This window comes from Loxodonta africana, chromosome 1 (assembly GCF_030014295.1).
Source record: "Loxodonta africana isolate mLoxAfr1 chromosome 1, mLoxAfr1.hap2, whole genome shotgun sequence".
NCBI lineage: Eukaryota > Metazoa > Chordata > Mammalia > Proboscidea > Elephantidae > Loxodonta > Loxodonta africana.
Genome location: NC_087342.1, coordinates 172,860,576 through 172,881,335, shown reverse-complemented (window position 1 = coordinate 172,881,335; position 20,760 = coordinate 172,860,576). Strand labels below are relative to the sequence as shown.

Genomic DNA, 20,760 nt, shown 5'->3' with positions numbered 1-20,760 from the left:
TCCTATAGGGTCACTACGAGTTAGAATCAACTCAATGGCAATTTTTTTTTTTTTTTAATAAAAAGTTGAGAGGTAGAGTGGGCTGTATACATGGTGTGATCGGGGCTCTGGCTCCATCTTCCTGCAATTTTCTCAACTCTGCCTTTCCTCTGTTTCATCTGTATCAGGCCACTCATCTGCAAGTCCTTCTCTCCCTAATCATTGACAAGAGTTCTTCATTCCACTTCATTCTACTCTAGCTGCAGAACCAGAACCAACTGCTGTAGTCAAAACAATGCCATACATGAAGAAATTGCTGCCCATCCATGAATCAATCACATTGGCAAGGGGGATGTCAAGCAACATCTACTTCTGGACTATATGTATCCCAAAGTATATTTCTTTAAAAATGTTCTACAATTCAGATTTTGCTATAATTCAGACAGGTTTTCCAATTATTATGACTAAGATTCTTCAGTTAGGTTAGCAAATTTTTCTTAAAAGGTCAGATAGTTTATAATTTGTGCTTTGTGGGCCACTGGCAAAATCAAGGCTATTATGTAGGTATTTTATAACCATTTAAAATATAATGATTTAAAAATGTACAAGCGATTCTTAGTTTGAGAGCTGTAAAAAAGAGGCAGCTGGCCAAATTTGGCTCCTGGGCTATAGTCTGGAGCAATAACTATAAAAAGTATTAAAAAATAGGTTAAATGGAAAGACTTGGAATTAAGAATACTGTCGTTGTTAGATGCCACTGAGTCAATTCCAACTCATAGTTACCCTACGTACAACAGAAAGAAACAATGCCTGGTCCTGCACCGTCCTCACAATCATTGCTATGTTTGAGCCCACTGTTGTAGCCACTGCATCAATCCATCTCCTTGAGGGTCTTCCTCTGTTTTGCTGACTCTTTTATCAAGCATGATGTCCTTCTCCAGGGACTGATTCATCCTGATAACGTGTCCAAAGCATGTGAGACAAAGTCTAGCCATCCTTGCTTCTAAGGAGCATTCTGGCTGTACTTCTTCCAAGAAAGATCCATTTGTTCTTCTGGCAGTCCATGGTATATTCAATATTCTTCACCAACACCATGACTCAATTCTTCGGTCTTCCTTACTCACTGTTCACTTTTGCATGCATATGAGGCGATTGAAAATGACATGGCTTGAGTCAGACACGCCTTAGTCCTCAAGGTGACATCTTTGCTTTCTAACATTTTAAAGACATCTTTTAAAGCAGACTTGCCCAATGCAGTTTGTCTTCTGATTTCTTGACTGCTGTTTCTATGGGTGTTGATTGTGTGTCCAAGTAAAATTAGATCCTTGACAACTTTAATCTTTTCTGTTTATCATGATGGTGCTTATTGGTCTGCTTGTGAAGATTTTTATTTTCTTTATGTTGAGGTATAATCCATACTGAAGGCTGTGGTCTTTGATCTTCATTAGTAAGTGCTTCAAGTCTTCTTCGCTTTCAGCGAGCAAGGTTGTGTCATCTGAATATCACAGGTTGTTAAAGAGTCTTCCTCCAATCCTGATGCCCCGTTCTTCCTCATATAGTCCAGTTTCTTGGATTATTTGCTCAGCATACAGACTGAATAAGTCTGCTGAAACCTATGCACTGTGGGTGACCCTGCTGGTATTTGAAATACTGGTGGCATAGCTTCTAGTATCACAGCAACACAAAGGCCCCCACAATATGATAAACTGACAGATGAGTGGTGGGAATAAAGAATAAAATAATAAATTTATTTTCACTTTGGAAAAAATTACATGTAAAGAAATGGAAAAGGAAAATTTTAAAGATATTTATGACTAAAAAAATTTAGCAAATTTTGAACTGAAGTTTTCCTGCCCTAGGAAAAAGACACTTCATTTTTAGGATTATGTAGATTCAAATTAGTTACTTTATTAACATAGTAACTTCTTGTTTTTAAAGAAAGCCTTGATTGAAACCACATGCTACTAATTATAATCACTTCACTTAAACTTCTGAACAAATTTACTGCTTGGGGTACAGCTTAATTAAAATATTATCTCTATCACACAAACGTTAAAAACCTGATATGAATAGAGATATTACTAGCCAGCATAGAGCAAATAGTTGGAAATAAAATTTAATCAATCAAGCTCTCAAACGATACACTTTAAAAATTTACATTTCTAAATAACAAGAAATCTTTACCCATTTGTTATGGATTGAGTTATGTCCCCCAAAACGTACATTGTAAATCCTAATCTCTAGGCCTGTGGTTATAATCCCATTTGGGAACTGTTGTCTTTGTTATGTTAATGAGGCAGGATTAGTACACGGTGTTCCTGAGCAATCTCATTAGAGATATAAAAGAGATTAAACAAGGGAGCAGAGAAGAGATGGGTAAGATAGATCCCAGGACACATGGAGATCTCCAAGGAACCAGAACAAGGACCTTCCTCCAGGGCCGACAGAGAGAGAAAGCCTTTCCCTTGAGCCAGGGCTCTGAATTTGGACTTCTAACCTCCTAAACTGTGAGAAAATAAATTTGTTTGTTAAAGCCATCCACTTGTGAATTTCTGTTATAGCAGCACTAGATAACTAAGATACCATTTGTCTAATATTTCCCTTTAACTTTAGCAAATACTAGAGGAGAATCACTGGTTCAGACTAATTGAGGAGCCAGTACAAATTAGTAAAAGTTGTAATATGATTTACTGTCACTTTTTAGTTTTAAGTGGGCAAATTTAGTACTAAGAAGCTGTTTATAGAAGGAGTAAGCAAACTTTTTCCATAAATGGTCAGGCAACAAATGTTTTAATCTCTATTAACCCAAAAAACCAAACCCATTGCCATCAAATCAATTCTGACTCATAATGATGCTACAGGACAGGGTAGAACTGCCCCATGGGGTTCCCAGGCTGTAGTCTTTATGGAGGCAGGCTGTCACATCTTTCTCCTTTGGAGCAGCTGCGGGGTTCGAACCACCAAATTTTCAGTTAGCAGCTGAGTGCTGAACCACTGTGCCACCAAGGCTACTTGCAGTCTCTTTTACAACTACTCAATTCTGCTCTTCTAGTGGTTTTAGTGTGAAAGCAGCTGTTATTGATACATAAAAAAATGACTGTGGAGGTGTTACAATAAAACTTCATTAAAAAAAAAAGGCAGTAGGCTTGACTTGGCTCATGGACCTTAGTTTGCTGACCCCTACTTCATAGGCCTGGTGATCTGCTCCTGTCAAGAAATCCTAGGGGCAAGTTCTACTCTGTCATAGAGGATTGCTGTGAGTTATATCAGCTCAACGCACAGAACAACTTCATAGTCTTAGATACTTTGACTGCAATTTGGGAATGGCACCAGTAGGTGGTCGTGGTCCCTTCAACATGTCTTCACAGCCTGATGCACCAGATATACAGTTTCCAGACAGACAATCACTCTTTCTTAATAACTAATCTTAAATATTGGCCCAAACCAGTCACTCAGTAGGAGAAAGATGTGGCAGTCTGCTTCCACAAAGACTTACAGCTTTGGAGACCCTGTGTGGTAGTTCTTCTCTGTCCTATAGGGTTGCTATGAGTTGGAATCGACTGAACAGCTGTAGGTTTGGTTTTGTTTCAACCTTAAATACAGAGTTCTAGTTAAACAGGTAAACACAAATACAATGAAATTAAAACACATGATTTTAAAGGGCTGTTCTTAAGATCAAAATTTTAAGAAAGTCTTCCAAGGTAACCTATAGTGTTGGGCTGAGGCCCAAGATTTAAAACACACACACACACACACACACACACACACACACACACACACACACTAGTGTATTTGTGTGTGTATCTTAGTACCTTTTCCAATAATCACTAACTGGTTATTATTCGAGTTCTATATGTATAAGCTTGATTAGATACCCCTTTGTAGCTAACCATGCTTCCCTTAACTCAGAATAAAAATCCAGTTTCGTGCTTCCCTTAGCATTCAAAGCGTTGCAGTTTCAATGTACCTCAAGTGAAAAGTCCTTGTAACTTCTCCCTATTACGTTGTCAGTACCTCAGCACAAGGAATAGACTCTGAGACTGCCCTTTTCCACAGCATGTTACTGTGGTAGCTACCCAATATAATTCTACATAGGTTTCTATTCTCTGCTTTCCATCCCTAATGTCCTAATACTGTGCTCCAGCTCACACATTACCATCTCCCACCACAATTGCACAACTCTATGAATGATCTCCTTTGTCCCAGGCTCTCCCCTCTCCTGGTCTTACGCACTGCTGCCAGAGTGACTCACTATCCTGCTAAAAAACCTCTCAGCGGCTTCCCCTTATTTGAACAATAAACCCACATTCCCGAGACTGGCGTTAAAGGCCATCCAGCATGTGTCCCTAACCTTCCCCCTTCCAGCTGTACTACTCAGCTCTATAGCCTTGGGACCCTGTGCTCCAGTTACCTGCCATCAGCAGAGAGCATCATTCTCAGCCCCCACTGAGAATTAGCCTTCAGGAAGCATTTCAAATCCCACATTCTCCAGGAAGCCTTCCCTGACCCTCAGGTCAGAATTAGGTGTTCAGATCTCTAAACTCAAAGAGGCTTTCTTTCAGTTCTCCTTTCATTCCTCCAGTGTTAGAGTAAATCTTTGAACAGTGCTTCTCAAAATTTTGTGTACACTGGAATCACCTGGAGATCTTGCTAAAACAAAGATTCTAATTCAGTAGGTCTGGAGTGGGGCCTGACATTCTGGATTTCTAGCAAGCTCCCAGGTGATGCCAATGCTGCTGATTCGGGGGCAGAAAGGTTTGCTGTGTTTGCAAACTCCTCATGAACAGGGACCATTTCCATATCTCCCAACCCCACCAGCACAGCTTTGCTTACCGAGAAATGCATATCAAAGGGAAATTGTTGAATGAAGTGGGCCTCTACAAATCATTCTGGCCAATGTCTGTCTTTTCCAAATAAAACAATTTCTCAGCCATAATACCTTTAATTTCTTAAAAGAAAAATGACTTCATTATTTTTGAAATAATGATGTATTTATTATTATTTTTAAAGGGTAGGCAATACAAGAAAGTACAAAGAAGGTGTTCAAAAACCATCCATGATCCCAACACCTAAAAACAAACATAATTAATAAGTGGAGATCATTATTCCAGATGTATTTTTACACATATTCAGTTGAAAAGCTAGAAGAAAGAAAGAAGCAATGGGAGGGAGGACAGGTAAATGGATACATATAAATGGAATGATACTATACATATTATTTTAATTAAAAATATTAAATATAAACCTTTCTTTAACAAAAGAAGTAGAAATTGAGCTGAAACTGAAGAAATTGTAGAACTTCCGGTGAATGGGTCTTCACAAGAGATATTAGTGTCTAAAAGATCTCTCTACAGTTGAGGAAAAAATGATAAAAAGAAAATTAGGATGTTACTTTTTAACTATGTATTTCAAGTTTAGACTGTAGTTACTGACAAAATCCATTGTCTTCTATTTTGAAAGTAAGGAAATTAGCACTCATATTTCCTCCCAGGTATTGGTTTTGATTATTTTACTGTTACATTGTCAAGGTTCCTGTTCCATCACATCTTCAAAGTTGTTAAAGTTTTAATTCAATATATAAACAAAGTCAATACTCACCAGCAAACGTTTTACCATAGTTCTTTCATTTGAGTTTTGAATCTGGACTCACCAAATCATCATTGCTGTCTAGTTTTCTCGAAGATTCATGAATACCATGTTCCTCCAGCTCATTCCTATCTGAAAATCCTATATTTCTCCAGTTCATCCCTATTTGAAGGACAACTTGGCTGGCAATAAAATTCTTGGGTTGCTCCACTGTCTTCTGGCACTGAGTAATGCTCTAATAATGCCAGAGGCCAGCCTACCTTTCTCCTTTTATATGACTTGCTGGTTCTGCCTGATCGTCAGAGGATACTTTCTTCAATTTATCCATGCAATCACCAATTATTAATTGAGTGTGTGCAATGGGTGGTGTTCTAGTGCTGAGCACTGTTGGAAATGTCTTCATGTGTGTTATTCCATATCAAATTTTGTTGGAACACAATGTATCCATTCAATATCAGATTGTCTTTATTTCAGAAAGTTGTCTTTCATTATATCTTAATTATTTTATCTTGTACCATTTATTCTGTTCTCTTCTATTTTCAGTGGGATGTTGTAAAACTTAAGTGAGTTAATATATGTAAACCCCTTAGAAGAGTGCTTGGCACTTAATTAGTTTGAAGTAAGCTAGTACTAGGAAGGGGACTGGAGGAGTAGGAGGGTTCTCTTCTTCAGGAATGTAAGTTTCATGCCTATAATCATTTTTATGTCATTATTTTATATCATTATTCTTACTCATATTCTTTTCTATTATTTCCTCTAGCCTGTCCACCATGTCTCATTACATTTTCAGCTGTTTTTACTCTAATTTTTTATTTCTAATGTGGCTTTCTTCTCCATGTATACATTTCTCTTTCATTTCCTTTTTGAGTATTGCAAGCTTGTTTTGAATCTCCTTTTGTGAGTTTATAATCTCTAATTTTAATTTTTGCAACTCCAAAAAAGTTTTTTTCCTTTTTTTTTCAGAAAGAGATCATATTATTTATAATTTATTTGAGACCACGGAAAACTGTTTTCAACTCTTCTTTTTTGAAAGGGTAATTCCTTTTATAATTCATTTTCTTCATCTGTGTTTTCTTTATGTTCTTTACATATTTATGCCCAAGTCTCATGCTAGATCTTGTCTTGATATTATTTATCTTTAAATGGAGCCATTTATTTATTGAAGAATTAATAGGATCCACAGAAGGAGTGGGGTACTTTATAGCTTCAACTTTGTTAGTTTTCTTGAATACCCACTCAGCAAACCTTTTTTTCTTTTTTTTTTCCTTGACCTGGGAGCTTGTCTTTCCCTCATTTTATGTGCAACAGGTTGTGGAGCCTTTTACACTTTAAACACCATTAGCTCTAATCTAATCTATCAATAAATCAATCTCCACCCCAACATGCACAACACAGACTAGCTGGCTCACAGGTAATCGGGAGAGTGTCCACCCTCAGCTCCATCCCCCAGCCACCTGATGACCTTGATCTTGAATGGAGTCTTTCTAGGGGCATCACTCTCTTCTCCTATAAAAAAAAAAAAAAATTTTTTTTTTTTTTTTTTTTTTTTACTATGGCCAGCCCATATTCTTAGATCTCATTTCTTTAATTAAAGACTACTGTATACACCTTCCTAATCTAAGAGACTCACTTTTAATGAAATTTGTTTCCTGCTCAAGGCCTGAGAAGTATGTGCCCACTCTAATTATCTCGTTTTCACCTATACTTCATAGTCTGGTAGGTCAATAGTTAAGACTCTTGGTTGCAACGATTTCAAGTGATAAAAACCTAATCAAAGTAGCACAAGCGGCCCCTGACAAAAAAAATGGAAGGAAGGAAAGGAAGAAGGAAAGAAAAAAGGAAAAGGAACATAATTGGCTTGCATAACAGAGCAGTCTACAATGTGGATGGAGTGGCTTCAGGCACAGGTGAGTCCCACAGTTTAATATACCATTGAATTTGGTCACTATATTCATTCTTCAGCTCTGCTTGTTTATACGTCACTTCCCTCTGAGAGTCTCTGATTGCAAGGCAGAAAGATGGGCACTGCCAGCTCCAATACCACCTCATCTTTACAGTTTATGAACTTGGACAAAAACCATTTTCCAAAAGGCTCTGACAGAAGTCCCAGGGAGAATGCAACAGGCCTGCCTCAGATCATGTATGCTGCTCTGAAGCAATTGCTGTTACTGGTAGGTTATAGAACTCTAGCCAGCTCTGGGCAGGGTCAGCCCTCCTTCAAGCATGGACTGGGCAGGACTCATTATACAATGAGAGAAAACTTGTTCCTAAAGGAACATATGCTAAGCAGATAAAAGAAATCAAGCCCATATGGCAGGTTTGTTTCGTGTTTTGTAGTTTGGGGTTGTATCCAATTTTCTGTTTCACTGACGAGGTTTGTTTCTCTATTTTTCATTCTTTGTTGCTTTCATTGGGCTTCTGAAGAATGTCTTTGTGTTGCCATCTTTAACCTCATACCCACTTTTCTTATTTTTTATTTCAACAATACCAACTTCACCCAGCACTTGACCGTTTACAAACATGTGCTTTCAAGCCTTATTAATCATTGCACAACCTACAGTGGGGGTTTGGGGAAAGAGATGGGAATAAAGGAGCACAGTTATCCCCATTTTTTCATCAGAAAACTGAGCCCATGAAAGAGTCAAAGCCCATGCAGCTGAATCAAATAGCTGAGAGAGAACAGAGCATAAACCCAGGGATTCTGGCCCCCATGAAGAGTTCTTGACTCTCTACTACAATCCACAGCTCTTTGGCTTTCTTTTTATAGGCTGCCTTCCCTCCTGTTGGTTATGTTCCCAAAAGGAGGCAGTTTGAACAACATTTACGCAAAAGACTTTAAAAGTTTTTGGACAGATATATAAAAGGACTCATTGGATTGAACCACTGGATGGATAGGTGAAGATAAACACATACATTTTAAATGGCAGCCTTGTGATTTTCAATCCAATGGCAACACAAAGCAATAAGATAATGGGGTGTTCCTGAGGAGCAGAACCGCCAAGCCTTACATGGATCTTTAAAAGGACACACAGAGATTGCCATAATTGGCACATATTTGAAGATAACCGTTCCATATGTGCTTGAAAGTGTGGTCTCTTTTGGAATGCTAACAAGTCCCCCCAAGATCTTGTTTGCAATGATACTTTGCTTATCAAATCCTTTTTCTACCATAACCAGCATAAAGATAACCTCCAGTCCATTCCGTGTTTGAATTATCTCATATTCTGAATTGAGGGCGCACACAAATCAGTATAGTTTCACTGAAATAAACTATTCTTTGCTCCCTCCCCCTCCCCAAGACAAACACAAAACATGAGGTGGCTGCTCCCACACTGGACAAGCATGTAAGGACCCTGTGCTGGGAGTGTGTCCTCTTCTCCCCTGTTTCCCTTACATGATCTGCACACACTCCTTCTCTCACCCTTTTGTCATCTCATGCCTCCTCATTTTGGGGCTGAGCCCTCCCTTTCCTCCCTTCTCCTGCCAGCCCAGCTCACTGACAAGAGTCTTCATTTTCTACTTAATGTTCAAAAGATGAAAAAATGTTAATCGAGGGTAGGGTTTTAGCATCAAAACTGGAAATACTCCATTGCATAGCAAAGATCATTTCTTGGAATTATTCACTTAAATGTTTACAAGAAACAATTATCAAGTGTCCCAGACTGATTCATAAATGTAATTAATGAAAGAACTGCTAATAGTTTCCATTTTCTAGTTTGTTTTAATCCTACTGTATAAACTTTTTTTTTTTTTTTTTTTGGCATCACTTAAACAACATTCCATCCAATGATTAAAGAAGGCAAAAAATATATAAAGCAAAAGTTATTGAAAGTTAAGCCTGCAGGGTGTATTCCAAACTCAACTCAGACACAATCTTTATACGATATAAAAGCCATCCTAACAAAATAAAAAGAAAACTAGTGCTGCTGCCAACATCTCATAATTTTGGACAGTCGGGAAGAAGGGCTTCCAGTACCTAACTGATTTGTCCTTTGCTGTCGGTGGGATAAAATATGTAACTCAAAATGCCTTTGCTGTCCCAGGCTGCAGAAGACATAATGAACTCTGGCTTGCCAGATTATTCTGCAACATCTGAAGATTTGCAAAAAAAAATAAAATAAAATAGCTCTTGTTTGGTTTTTCCTAGTCAACTTTAATTACTCTAAGGATGGGTGCAGTAGGATAAATGTTTTCTTTTTACTTCAGCTCTGAAAGAAACACAAGCTTTCCTGCTGCCTTTTATGTGTAAGCTCTGAGGGCCACGGCCTATTCTTATTCACCAACTGTCTGCCATGCCCAGTTTGATATTTTGCGCTCAACTCCCAGAGTCCCAATTTGAAGTCATTCTCTTCCACTTAAGGAGACATTTCATTTTCCCTTTAATTTAAAAAATGTTCTGAATGCGAAGCGACATTACAAGGACTACTGGGTTGCCTAATATAAATTCTGCATGTGTGACACTCTTCAGGCTATGTCAGCAGGCAAGGCCGGTTCAGCCAAACTAACAAGCTGCCAACTGGCCACTTCAGGGAAAAGTTTTAAGCATGCCACATGTGCACAGCCAAAGTCAGACCCGAAATCTAAAATAAGTGCAATAAATACTTGGCCTTAAAATGGTCCATGGAATTTAATCTTGTTAAGCAAATTCAAACTGGGCAGCTGTCCATAATGACCCAATGGAAAGTTCTAGAAAAATATTTTTTTCTAAGTGATTTTATCCAGGCCAAGACCTTCTTCCCATCTTAGCATCATTACTGGCAGAAACTGGAGACTAGAGCCCTGTTCTCCCCATTCTACCCCCACCCCAGGATCAAGCCATTCAAGGTTTCTTTAGTAAAACACCAGGGTAGGAATCCACATGGCCCCCACATTTCTTCACAAATCCTTAATATGGGAGGAAAATTACTTTGCAGAGAAGTCCTATCCAGGAACATGTCATTAAATAAAATAATTCTCAATCATTCATTTTATGAGGAAATAGTAGAGAGGTAGATAACTGAAATCCACAGGACCTTCGTGTCTTAACCGTAAGTTTGCAGAAATAAATACTTTAATCCAGGTTCTGGATTAAAATTAATTAAAAATAATTTTTTTTTTGTACTAAAGAATATAACAAATTGTTACTCTTTTGTGGAGTTAACAACAGTGAACAAACCCAAAGGGAGGTAGCAGGAGATTCCAGGTCAGGCAAGAATCCCAAATAACACACAAAGAGAACCATCAGTCATCACTCAAGAGCTGACTGGAAGAATCCAACTATGGCAAAGACCTTATTCTGACAGGATTCTGACAGGACTATCAAAGCAGTGTTTTGGCAGGTAGGTATGAATGAATGCCCTCCTGAGGATTTAATAAGGAATGATGTAAAACCAACTCCATTCATCCATGAGAAGACATCTCTCCCACTCATGCATTATTAGCTTAAATTCATTTATAGAAAAGGGGAAAAGCAAATCAATCATCTGCATAAGATAGAGAACAAACTGGTAAATGATACAGTTATCCTAACCAGAAAATGAAAAAAAAAAAAAAAAGTACTGACCCTCCACTTCTGAGAAGAGATGGTAAGGATGTTGTCCCTTTGAACATTTCTTGCTCCTTGATTTCACTGAAGCCTCCATCATAAGTTAACTGGAGTGGGTGACTCTTTAAGTTGCCAACGGCATTTGATTCTGATAAATAAATCCCATTTATTTTCACCATAGAGTCCCCCATCGTAACTGTTTCTTCGGATTTCACTGTCTTCTTTGCTGTAATAACCAAGGAAATGTTTGTCAAAGTTTTCTTATTTTAGGAATCACTGTCTTTCAATATTTTTTCAATCTAAGAATTTAGATAATTTTAAAATTGTATATTACTTACAATAATCAAGTCTGAAATTATATGGCCCAAACCTCCCTGAACATATACAAGACCTCGTCACTATTTTAGTCTTAGTGTCATCAATTCAGCAGGTAAAGAGGAAAGGGAAAATGTAGTATCTTATCTCTTTAGCTTAGGGTCTACTAAAGGTAAACACCCAAATTTAAGTTTATGAACTGCTTAATCCACTATAAGTACTTCTGTGTCCAATAACAATAAATATTCTTCCTGAATTTGGTCATGCTAGTAATTTTTCATTAAAAAATACATATATATATTTTTTTCCCCCATATGAGGCACTGTCTTATGCACCTGGGATGCATCAGTGACAAAACAAAGATTGCTGATCTCATAGGGCTTACATCTTAATAGGGAGAGACAGACAATAAACAGTGAATCATAATAAATAGGTTATATGATCAACATAATATGTACTATGGAAAAAATATAAAAGTGGGAAAGTGGAGAAGGATAAGGGGGTTGGGAATGGGGGAAGGCAGAATTTTAAATATGGTAGTTGTGATCGGCTTCATGGGTATGTGGCCTCTGTAGTTATACAGAGCCCCACGCTTAGAAGAACCTGTACTTGGTTTCATGTTCTGCTGTCAGCATCTCAGAATTCTTAATGAGTTTTGATCAAGGAGTCTCACATTTTCATTGTGTACTGGGCCCATCAAATTATACAGCGGGTCCTGCATGAGCCTTGAAACAGCAGGATGGGTATGGGGAACTGCAGGGAGAAGGCAAGGAGAGAGAAGGACCTGGAAAGTCAGCCTGACACCAGATCACTACTGAGCTGTTCTGCATGCTAAGGAGTTGATACTTCACCCCCTATGGCAAACTAGCCAAATCCAGCCTGTCTCCTGTTTTTGTACAGCCTGCCAGCAAAGAATGGTTTTATATATATTTTTAAATGGTTAATAAACAAAAACAAAAGAAGAATAATATTTTGCGGTGTGAAAATTACATGAAATTTAAATTTCAGGTATAATGGCAGAGTTGAGTAGGTGGGACTGAGATTGCATGGACCATGAAGTCTTTTTACTATGCGGCCCGTTACAGAAAAAGTTCCCTGACTTCTACCCCATGCCAGTGTTTCCCAAACCACATTTCCCAAAAGACAGCTTGGGAAATGCTGGTTCAACTTAAATTAAACAAGTCTTTACCATACGGCTTCACCAACCCTTTTATATGCTAGTGTGCACCATGAGTCTCCAAGAGGGAGAGGAAGTAGGCAGTGTTTCCCAGACTTATTTGAGCACAGTGCCCTTCTTCCAAGGAAAAGCCATCTGCCAAAAGTATTCCCTAGACCTTAGTTTGGCAAACTCTCCTTCGGGCGTAGGGGGACTTCTAAAGGGTTTTCAGCAAGGGGATGATGTAATAGGATTTTTATTTACTTCCCGACCTCTCATCTCTTATGACACACAGAAAATGACATTTTTCCTGATCCACTAGGACGAACAGACAAGACTGCTGCTCACAGGCTCCACTGGTTGCTCCGAGGGCTGAGGACCATTGTGTTGACTCACCTGCAGCACCCCAGTGAGCTGGGGGAGATTAAACAGCAAAACAGGAGAGCTGGAAGACCAGGGATAAGGCAAGAAGTGATAAAGGCTTGGACTGTGGCAGTGGTGACTCCCTGGGTGGCACAAACAGTTAATGCACTCAGCTACTGATCGAAAGGTTGGAAGCTCAAGTCCACCCAGAGGCACCTCTTAAGCAAGGCCTGGTGATCTACTTCCGAAACATCAGCCACTGTAAACCCTATGGCGCACGGTTCCAGTCTGACATACATGGGGTTGCCATGAGTCAGAATGGACTCAACGGCACCTGGTTTGGCTTTTTGGTGGCAGTGACGGGAAAGGTCGCTATGAGTCGGAATCGACTCTACGGCAGTGGGTGGGTTGGGATGGGAAAGGAGGATGCAGACTCAAGAGGTATTTAGGAAGCCAGGGAGGGCCTGGAGATGGGAGAGCTGACAAGGACTGGTGAGAAGGTGGAGGCTGTTCTGAGCCACTGTCTGGCTTGAATAACTAGGGAGGTGTTAGTAACATTGCCACCTCCAGCCAGAACCCTCTTTGAACACAAAGCAATTAAGCTTCTGGCCTTTGAGATGACTGATGTCTACACGCTTCTTTTCCCCTTTTATTTCCCTAACCCAGGAATTCTAAACCTGCACCACACCCCTAGCCCTGCCTGTGGGGCTACATGGGTTACAATCGACTGCACAACAGAGGGAGAGACAAGTCTTCTGTCTCCTGGCCTCAGCTACCTAATACAGGCTACCTTTTCTATACAACAGAGTGACTCTGAAATGAAACCCAGGGAGCTCCTGACCAAAGGATAATGATTCCAAGGCTGGGGAGCTAAAATGCGTTTTTAAATTGGGCCATGTGTGCTTTTAGAGTGACAATTACTTTTTATTGCCATTATTACTTGAGTGCTGACATAGACCTCAGGGATTAGCAGACCGGTAAAGTAGAGCAATTGCAGACAGGCTGGATACGAGAGCCCTACAAAGATATCCTTTGGCACAACTTGGAGGTGCGAAGCCAGCCTTGGTGCTGAGAAATGACAGTCACAGATGGCACCTCTCAGAGCACAGATGAGGTGCTATGGCCACGTAAGGGCCAGGTGGTCCAGGAAGGGAGAAGCAAAGCCATTGGGGGAGCACAGAGGATGAGGATGGTGAAATATTTGTCTCTTCAGTCACCTTCCCAAAAACATGAACAGTTCAGCAAGCAATAGGGTTTTCAAACATGAACTACCAAAATCTACATGCATAAAAAATGCATGTAGCAGTCAAACTCAGAACAAAAAACATATAATAAACGACCGTTTAGTAACCATCACACAAGCTCGGTCACCCCTGTTTACGAGAAGTGACCCTGACCCTACCTAAGTCTGTGCTCCCACCCCCTTGGGCTCTAGATCCCATCTCCTCTCATCTTGGCAAGGACTTTGCTCCTCCAATTACCTCCTTTCTGATTTCGTTGGTCTGATGTGGGACCCCAGCACTGGAACTTTTTTTTTTTTTATTAACTTTTATTGAGCTTCAAGTGAACGTTTACAAATCAAGTCAGTCTGTCACATATAAGTTTACATACATCTTACTCCGTACTCCCACTTGCTCTCCCCCTAATGAGTCAGCCCTTCCAGTCTCTCCTTTCGTGACAATTTTGCCAGCTTCCCACTCTCTCTATCCTCCCATCCTCCCTCCAGACAGGAGATGCCAACACAATCTCAAGTGTCCACCTGATATAATTAGCTCACTCTTCATCAGCATCTCTCTCCCACCCACTGTCCAGTCCCTTTCATGTCTGATGAGTTGTCTTCGGGGATGGTTCCTGTCCTGTGCCAACAGAAGGTCTGGGGACCATGGCCACCGGGAATCCTCTAGTCTCAGTCAGACCATTAAGTATGGTCTTTTTATGAGAATTTGGGGTCTGCATCCCACTGATCTCCTGCTCCCTCAGGGGTTCTCTGTTGTGCTCCCTGTCAGGGCAGTCATCGATTATGGCCGGGCACCAACTAGTTCTTCTGGTCTCGGGATGATGTAAGTCTCTGGTTCATGTGGCCCTTTCTGTCTCTTGGGCTCTTAGTTGTCGTGTGACCTTGGTGTTCTTCATTTTCCTTTGCTCCAGGTGAGTTCAGACCAACTGATGCATCTTAGATGGCCGCTTGTTAGCATTTAAGAACCCAGACGCCACATTTCAAAGTGGGATGCAGAATGCTTTCATAATAGAATTATTTTGCCAATTGACTTAGAAGTCCCCGCAAACCATGGTCCCCAAACCCCTGCACTTGCTCCACTGACCTTTGAAGCATTCATTTTATCCCGGAAACTTCTTTGCTTTTGGTCCAGTCCAATTGAGCTGACCTTCCATGTATTGAGTGTTGTCTTTCCCTTCACCTAAAGCAGTTCTTATCTACTAATTAATCAATAAAAAACCCTCTCCCTCCCTCCCTCCCTCCCCCCTCGTAACCACAAAAGTATGTGTTCTTCTCAGTTTTTACTGTTTCTCAAGATCTTATAATAGTGGTCTTATACAATATTTGTCCTTTTGCCTCTGACTCATTTCGCTCAGCATAATGCCTTCCAGGTTCCTCCATGTTATGAAATGTTTCACAGATTCCTCACTGTTCTTTATTGATGCGTAGTATTCCATTGTGTGAATATACCACAATTTATTTATCCATTCATCCGTTGATGGACACCTTGGTTGCTTCCAGCTTTTTGCTATTGTAAACAGAGCTGCAATAAACATGGGTGTGCATATATCTGTTTGTGTGAAGGCTCTTGTTTCTCTAGGGTATATTCCGAGGAGTGGGATTTCTGGGTTGTATGGTAGTTCTATTTCTAACTGTTTAAGATAACGCCAGATAGATTTCCAAAGTGGTTGTACCATTTTACATTCCCACCAGCAGTGTATGAGAGTTCCAATCTCTCCGCAGCCTCTCCAACATTTATTGTTTTGTGTTTTTTGGATTAATGCCAGCCTTGTTGGAGTGAGATGGAATCTCATCGTAGTTTTAATTTGCATTTCTCTAATGGCTAACGATCGAGAGCATTTTCTCATGTATCTGTCAGCAGCCTGGATATCTTCTTTAGTGAAGTGTGTGTTCATATCCTTTGCCCACTTCTTGATTGGGTTGTTTGTCTTTTTGTGGTTGAGTTTTGACAGAATCATGTAGATTTTAGAGATCAGGCGCTGGTTGGAGATGTCATAGCTGAAAATTCTTTCCCAGTCTGTAGGTGGTCTTTTTACTGTTTTGGTGAAGTCTTTAGATGAGCATAGGTGTTTGATTTTTAGGAGCTCCCAGTTATCTGGTTTCTCTTCGTCATTTTGGGTAATGTTTTGTATTCTGTTTATGCCTTGTATTAGGGCTCCTAGAGTTGTCCCTATTTTTTCTTCCATGATCTTTATCGTTTTAGTCTTTATGTTTAGGTCTTTGATCCACTTGGAGTTAGTTTTTGTGCATGGTGTGAGGTATGGGTCCTGTTTCATTTTTTTGCAAATGGATATCCAGTTATGCCAGCACCATTTGTTACAAAGACTATCTTTTCCCCAATTAACTGACACTGGTCCTTTGTCAAATATCAGCTGCTCATACGTGGGTGGATTTATATCTGGGTTCTCAATTCTGTTCCATTGGTCTATGTGCCTGTTGTTGTACCAGTACCAGGCTGTTTTGACTACTGTGGCTGTATAATAGCTTCTGAAATCAGGTAGAGTGAGGCCTCCCACTTTCTTCTTCTTTTTCAATAATGCTTTACTTATCCGAGGCTTCTTTCCCTTCCATATGAAATTGGTGATTTGTTTCTCTATCACCTTAAAAAATGACATTGGAATTTGGATCGGAAGTGCGCTATATGTACAGATGGCTTTTGGTAGAATAGACATTTTTACTATGTTAAGTCTTCCTATCCATGAGCAAGGTATGTTTTTCCACTTAAGTATATCCTTTTGAATTTTTTGTAGTAAAGCTTTGTAGTTTTCTTTGTATAGGTCTTTTACATCCTTGGTAAGATTTATTCCTAAGTATTTTATCTTCTTGGTGGCTACCGTGAATGGAATTGATTTGGTGATTTCCTCTTCGGTGTTCTTTTTGTTGATGTAGAGGAATCCAAGTGATTTTTGTATGTTTATTTTATAACCTGAGACTCTGCCAAACTCTTCTATTAGTTTTAGTAGTTTTCTGGAGGATTCCTTAGGGTTTTCTGTGTATAAGATCATGTCATCTGCAAATAGGGATAATTTTACTTCCTCCTTGCCAATCCGGATGCCTTTTATTTCTTTGTCTAGCCTAATTGCTCTGGCTAGGACTTCTAGCACGATGTTGAATAAGAGCGGTGATAAAGGGCATCCTTGTCTGGTTCCCGTTCTCAAGGGAAATGCTTTCAGGTTCTCTCCATTTAGAGTGATATTGGCTGTTGGCTTTGCATAGATGCCCTTTATTATGTTGAGGAATTTTCCTTCAATTCCTATTGTGGTGAGAGTTTTTATCATGAATGGGTGTTGGACTTTGTCAAATGCCTTTTCTGCATCAATTGATAAGATCATGTGGTTTTTGTCTTTTGTTTATTTATGTGATGGATTACATTAATGGTTTTTCTGATATTAAACCAGCCTTGCATACCTGGTATAAATCCCACTTGATCATGGTGAATTATTTTTTCGATGTGTTGTTGAATTCTATTGGCTAGAATTTTGTTGAGGATTTTTGCATCTATGTTCATGAGGGATATAGGTCTGTAATTTCCTTTTTTTGTAATGTCTTTACCTGGTTTGGGTATCAGGGAGATGGTGGCTTCATAGAATGAGCTGGGTAGTATTCTGTCATTTTCTATGCTTTGAAATACCTCCAGTAGTAGTGGGGTTAATTCTTCTCTGAAAGTTTGGTAGAACTCTGCAGTGAAGCCGTCCGGGCCAGGGCTTTTATTTGTTGGGAGTTTTTTGATTACCGTTTCAATCTCTTTTTTTGTTATGGGTCTATTTAGTTGTTCTACTTCTGAATGTGTTAGTTTAGGTAGGTAGTGTTTTTCCAGGAATTCATCCATTTCTTCTAGGTTTGCAAATTTGTTAGAGTACAATTTTTCGTAATAATCTGATATGATTCTTTTAATTTCAATTGGTTCTGTTGTGATGTGGTCCTTTTCGTTTCTTATTCGGGTTATTTGTTTCCTTTCCTGTATTTCTTTAGTCAGTCTAGCCAATGGTTTATCAATTTTGTTAATTTTTTCAAAGAACCAGCTTTTGGCTTTGTTAATTCTTTCAATTGTTTTTCTGTTCTCTAATTCATTTAGTTCAGCTCTGGTTTTTATTATTTGTTTTCTTCTGGTGCCTGATGGATTCTTTTGTTGCTCACTTTCTATTTGTTCAAGTTGTCGGGAGAGTTCTCTGATTTTGGCTCTTTCTTCTTTTTGTATGTGTGCATTTATTGATATAAATTGGCCTCTGAGCACTGCTTTTGCTGTGTCCCAGAGGTTTCGATAGGAAGTATTTTCATTCTCATTGCATTCTATGAATTTCCTTATTCCCTCCTTGATGTCTTCTATAACCCAGTCTTTTTTCAGGAGGGTATTGTTCAGTTTCCAAGTATTTGATTTCTTTTCCCTAGTTTTTCTGTTATTGATTTCTACTTTTATTGCCTTGTGGTCTGAGAAGATGCTTTGTAATATTTCGATGTTTTGGACTCTGCAAAGGTTTGTTTAATGACCTAATATGTGGTCTATTCTAGAGAATGTTCCATGTGCGCTAGAAAAAAAAGTATATTTTGCAGCAGTTGGGTGGAGAGTTCTGTATAAGTCAATGAGGTCAAGTTGGTTGATTATTGTAAGTAGGTCTTCCGTGTCTCTATTGAGCTTCTTACTGGATGTCCTGTCCTTCTCCGAAAGTGGTGTGTTGAAGTCTCCTACTATAATTGTGGAGGTAGCTATCTCACTTTTCAATTCTGTTAAAATTTGATTTATGTATCTTGCAGCCCTGTCATTGGGTGCATAAATATTTAATATGGTTATGTCTTCCTGATCAATTGTCCCTTTTATCATTATGTAGTGTCCTTCTTTATCCTTTGTGGTGGATTTAAGTCTAAAGTCTATTTTGTCAGAAATTAATATGGCTACTCCTCTTCTTTTTTGCTTATTGTTTGCTTGATATATTTTTTTCCATCCTTTGAGTTTTAGTTTGTGTCTCTAAGTCTAAGGTGTGTCTCTTGTAGGCAGCATATAGACGGATCGTGTTTCTTTATCCAGTCCGAGACTCTCTGTCTCTTAATTGGTGCATTTAGTCCATTTACATTCAGCGTAATTATAGATAAATAAGTGTTTAGTGTTGTCATTTTGATGCCTTTTTATGTGTGTTGTTGACAATTTCATTTTTCCACATACTTTTTTGTGCTGAGACGTTTTTCTTAGTAAATTGTGAGATTCTCATTTTCGTAGTGTTTGACTTTATGTTTGTTGAGTCGTTACGTTTTTCTTGGCTTTTATCTTGAGTTATGGAGTTGTTATACCTCTTTGTGGTTACCTTATTATTTACCCCTATTTTTGTACGTAAAAACCTAATTTGTATTGTTCTATATCGCCTTGTATCACTCTCCATATGGCAGTTCTATGCCTCCTGTATTTAGTCCCTCTTTTTGATTATTGTGATCTTTTACATGTTGACTTCCGTGACTCCCTGTTATGAGTATTTTTTTTTTTTTATTAATCCTAATTTGTTTTTGTGATTTCCCTATTTGAGTTGATATCAGGATGTTCTGTTTTGTGACCTTGTGTTGTGCTGGTATCTGATATTATTGGTTTTCTGCCCAAACAATATCCTTTAGTATTTCTTGTAGCTTTGGTTTGGTTTTTGCAAATTCTCTAAACTTGTGTTTATCTGTAAATATCTTAATTTCGCCTTCATATTTCAGAGAGAGTTTTGCTGGATATATGATCCTCGGCTGGCAGTTTTTCTCCTTCAGTGCTCTGTATACGTCGTCCCATTCCCTTCTTGCCTGCATGGTTTCTGCTGAGTAGTCTGAACTTATTCTTATTGATTCTCCCTTGAAGGAAACCTTTCTTTTATCCCTGGCTGCTTTTAAAATTTTCTGCTTATCTTTGGTTTTGGCGAGTTTGATGATAATATGTCTTGGTGTTTTTCTTTTTGGATCAATCTTAAATGGGGTTCGATGAGCATCTTGGATAGATATCCTTTCATCTTTCATGATGTCAGGGAAGTTTTCTGTCAGGAGTTCTTCAACTATTTTCTCTGTGTTTTCTGTCTTCCCTCCCTGTTCTGGGACTCCAATCACACGCAAGTTATCCTTCTTGATAGAGTCCCATATGATTCTTAGGGTTTCTTCATTTTTTTAAATTCTTTTATCTGATTTTTTTTCAGCTATGTTGGTGTTAATTCCCTGGTCCTCCAGATGTCCCAGTCTGCATTCTAATTCCTCGAGTCCGCTCCTCTGACTTCCTATTGCGTTGTCTAATTCTGTAATTTTATTGTTAATCTTTTGGATTTCTACATGCTGTCTCTCTATGGATTCTTGCAACTTATTAATTTTTCCACTATGTTCTTGAATAATCTTTTTGAGTTCTTTAACAGTTTTATCAGTGTGTTCCTTGGCTTTTTCTGCAGTTTGCCTTATTTCGTTTGTGATGTCTTGAAGCATTCTGTAAATTAGTTTTTTATATTCTGTATCTGATAATTCCAGGATTGTATCTTCATTTGGGAAAGATTTTGATTCTTTTGTTTGGGGGGTTGTAGAAGCTGTCATGGTCTGCTTCTTTATGTGGTTTGACAGGGACTGCTGTCTCTGAGCCATCACTGGGAAACTAGTTTT

At 38.9% G+C, this 20,760-nt stretch overlaps 1 protein-coding gene across 1 annotated transcript in view; it reads right to left on the bottom strand.

Annotated features, from left to right (window-relative positions):
- The window catches only part of ARMC2 (armadillo repeat containing 2), a 139,702-nt gene that overhangs the window by 101,437 nt on the left and 17,505 nt on the right, over positions 1 to 20,760 (bottom strand). Inside the window, exon 4 of the mRNA XM_023543025.2 lies at positions 11,108 to 11,315. Coding sequence (XP_023398793.1) covers positions 11,108 to 11,315 — 208 coding nt within the window. The remainder of the gene's footprint in view (positions 1 to 11,107; positions 11,316 to 20,760) is intronic.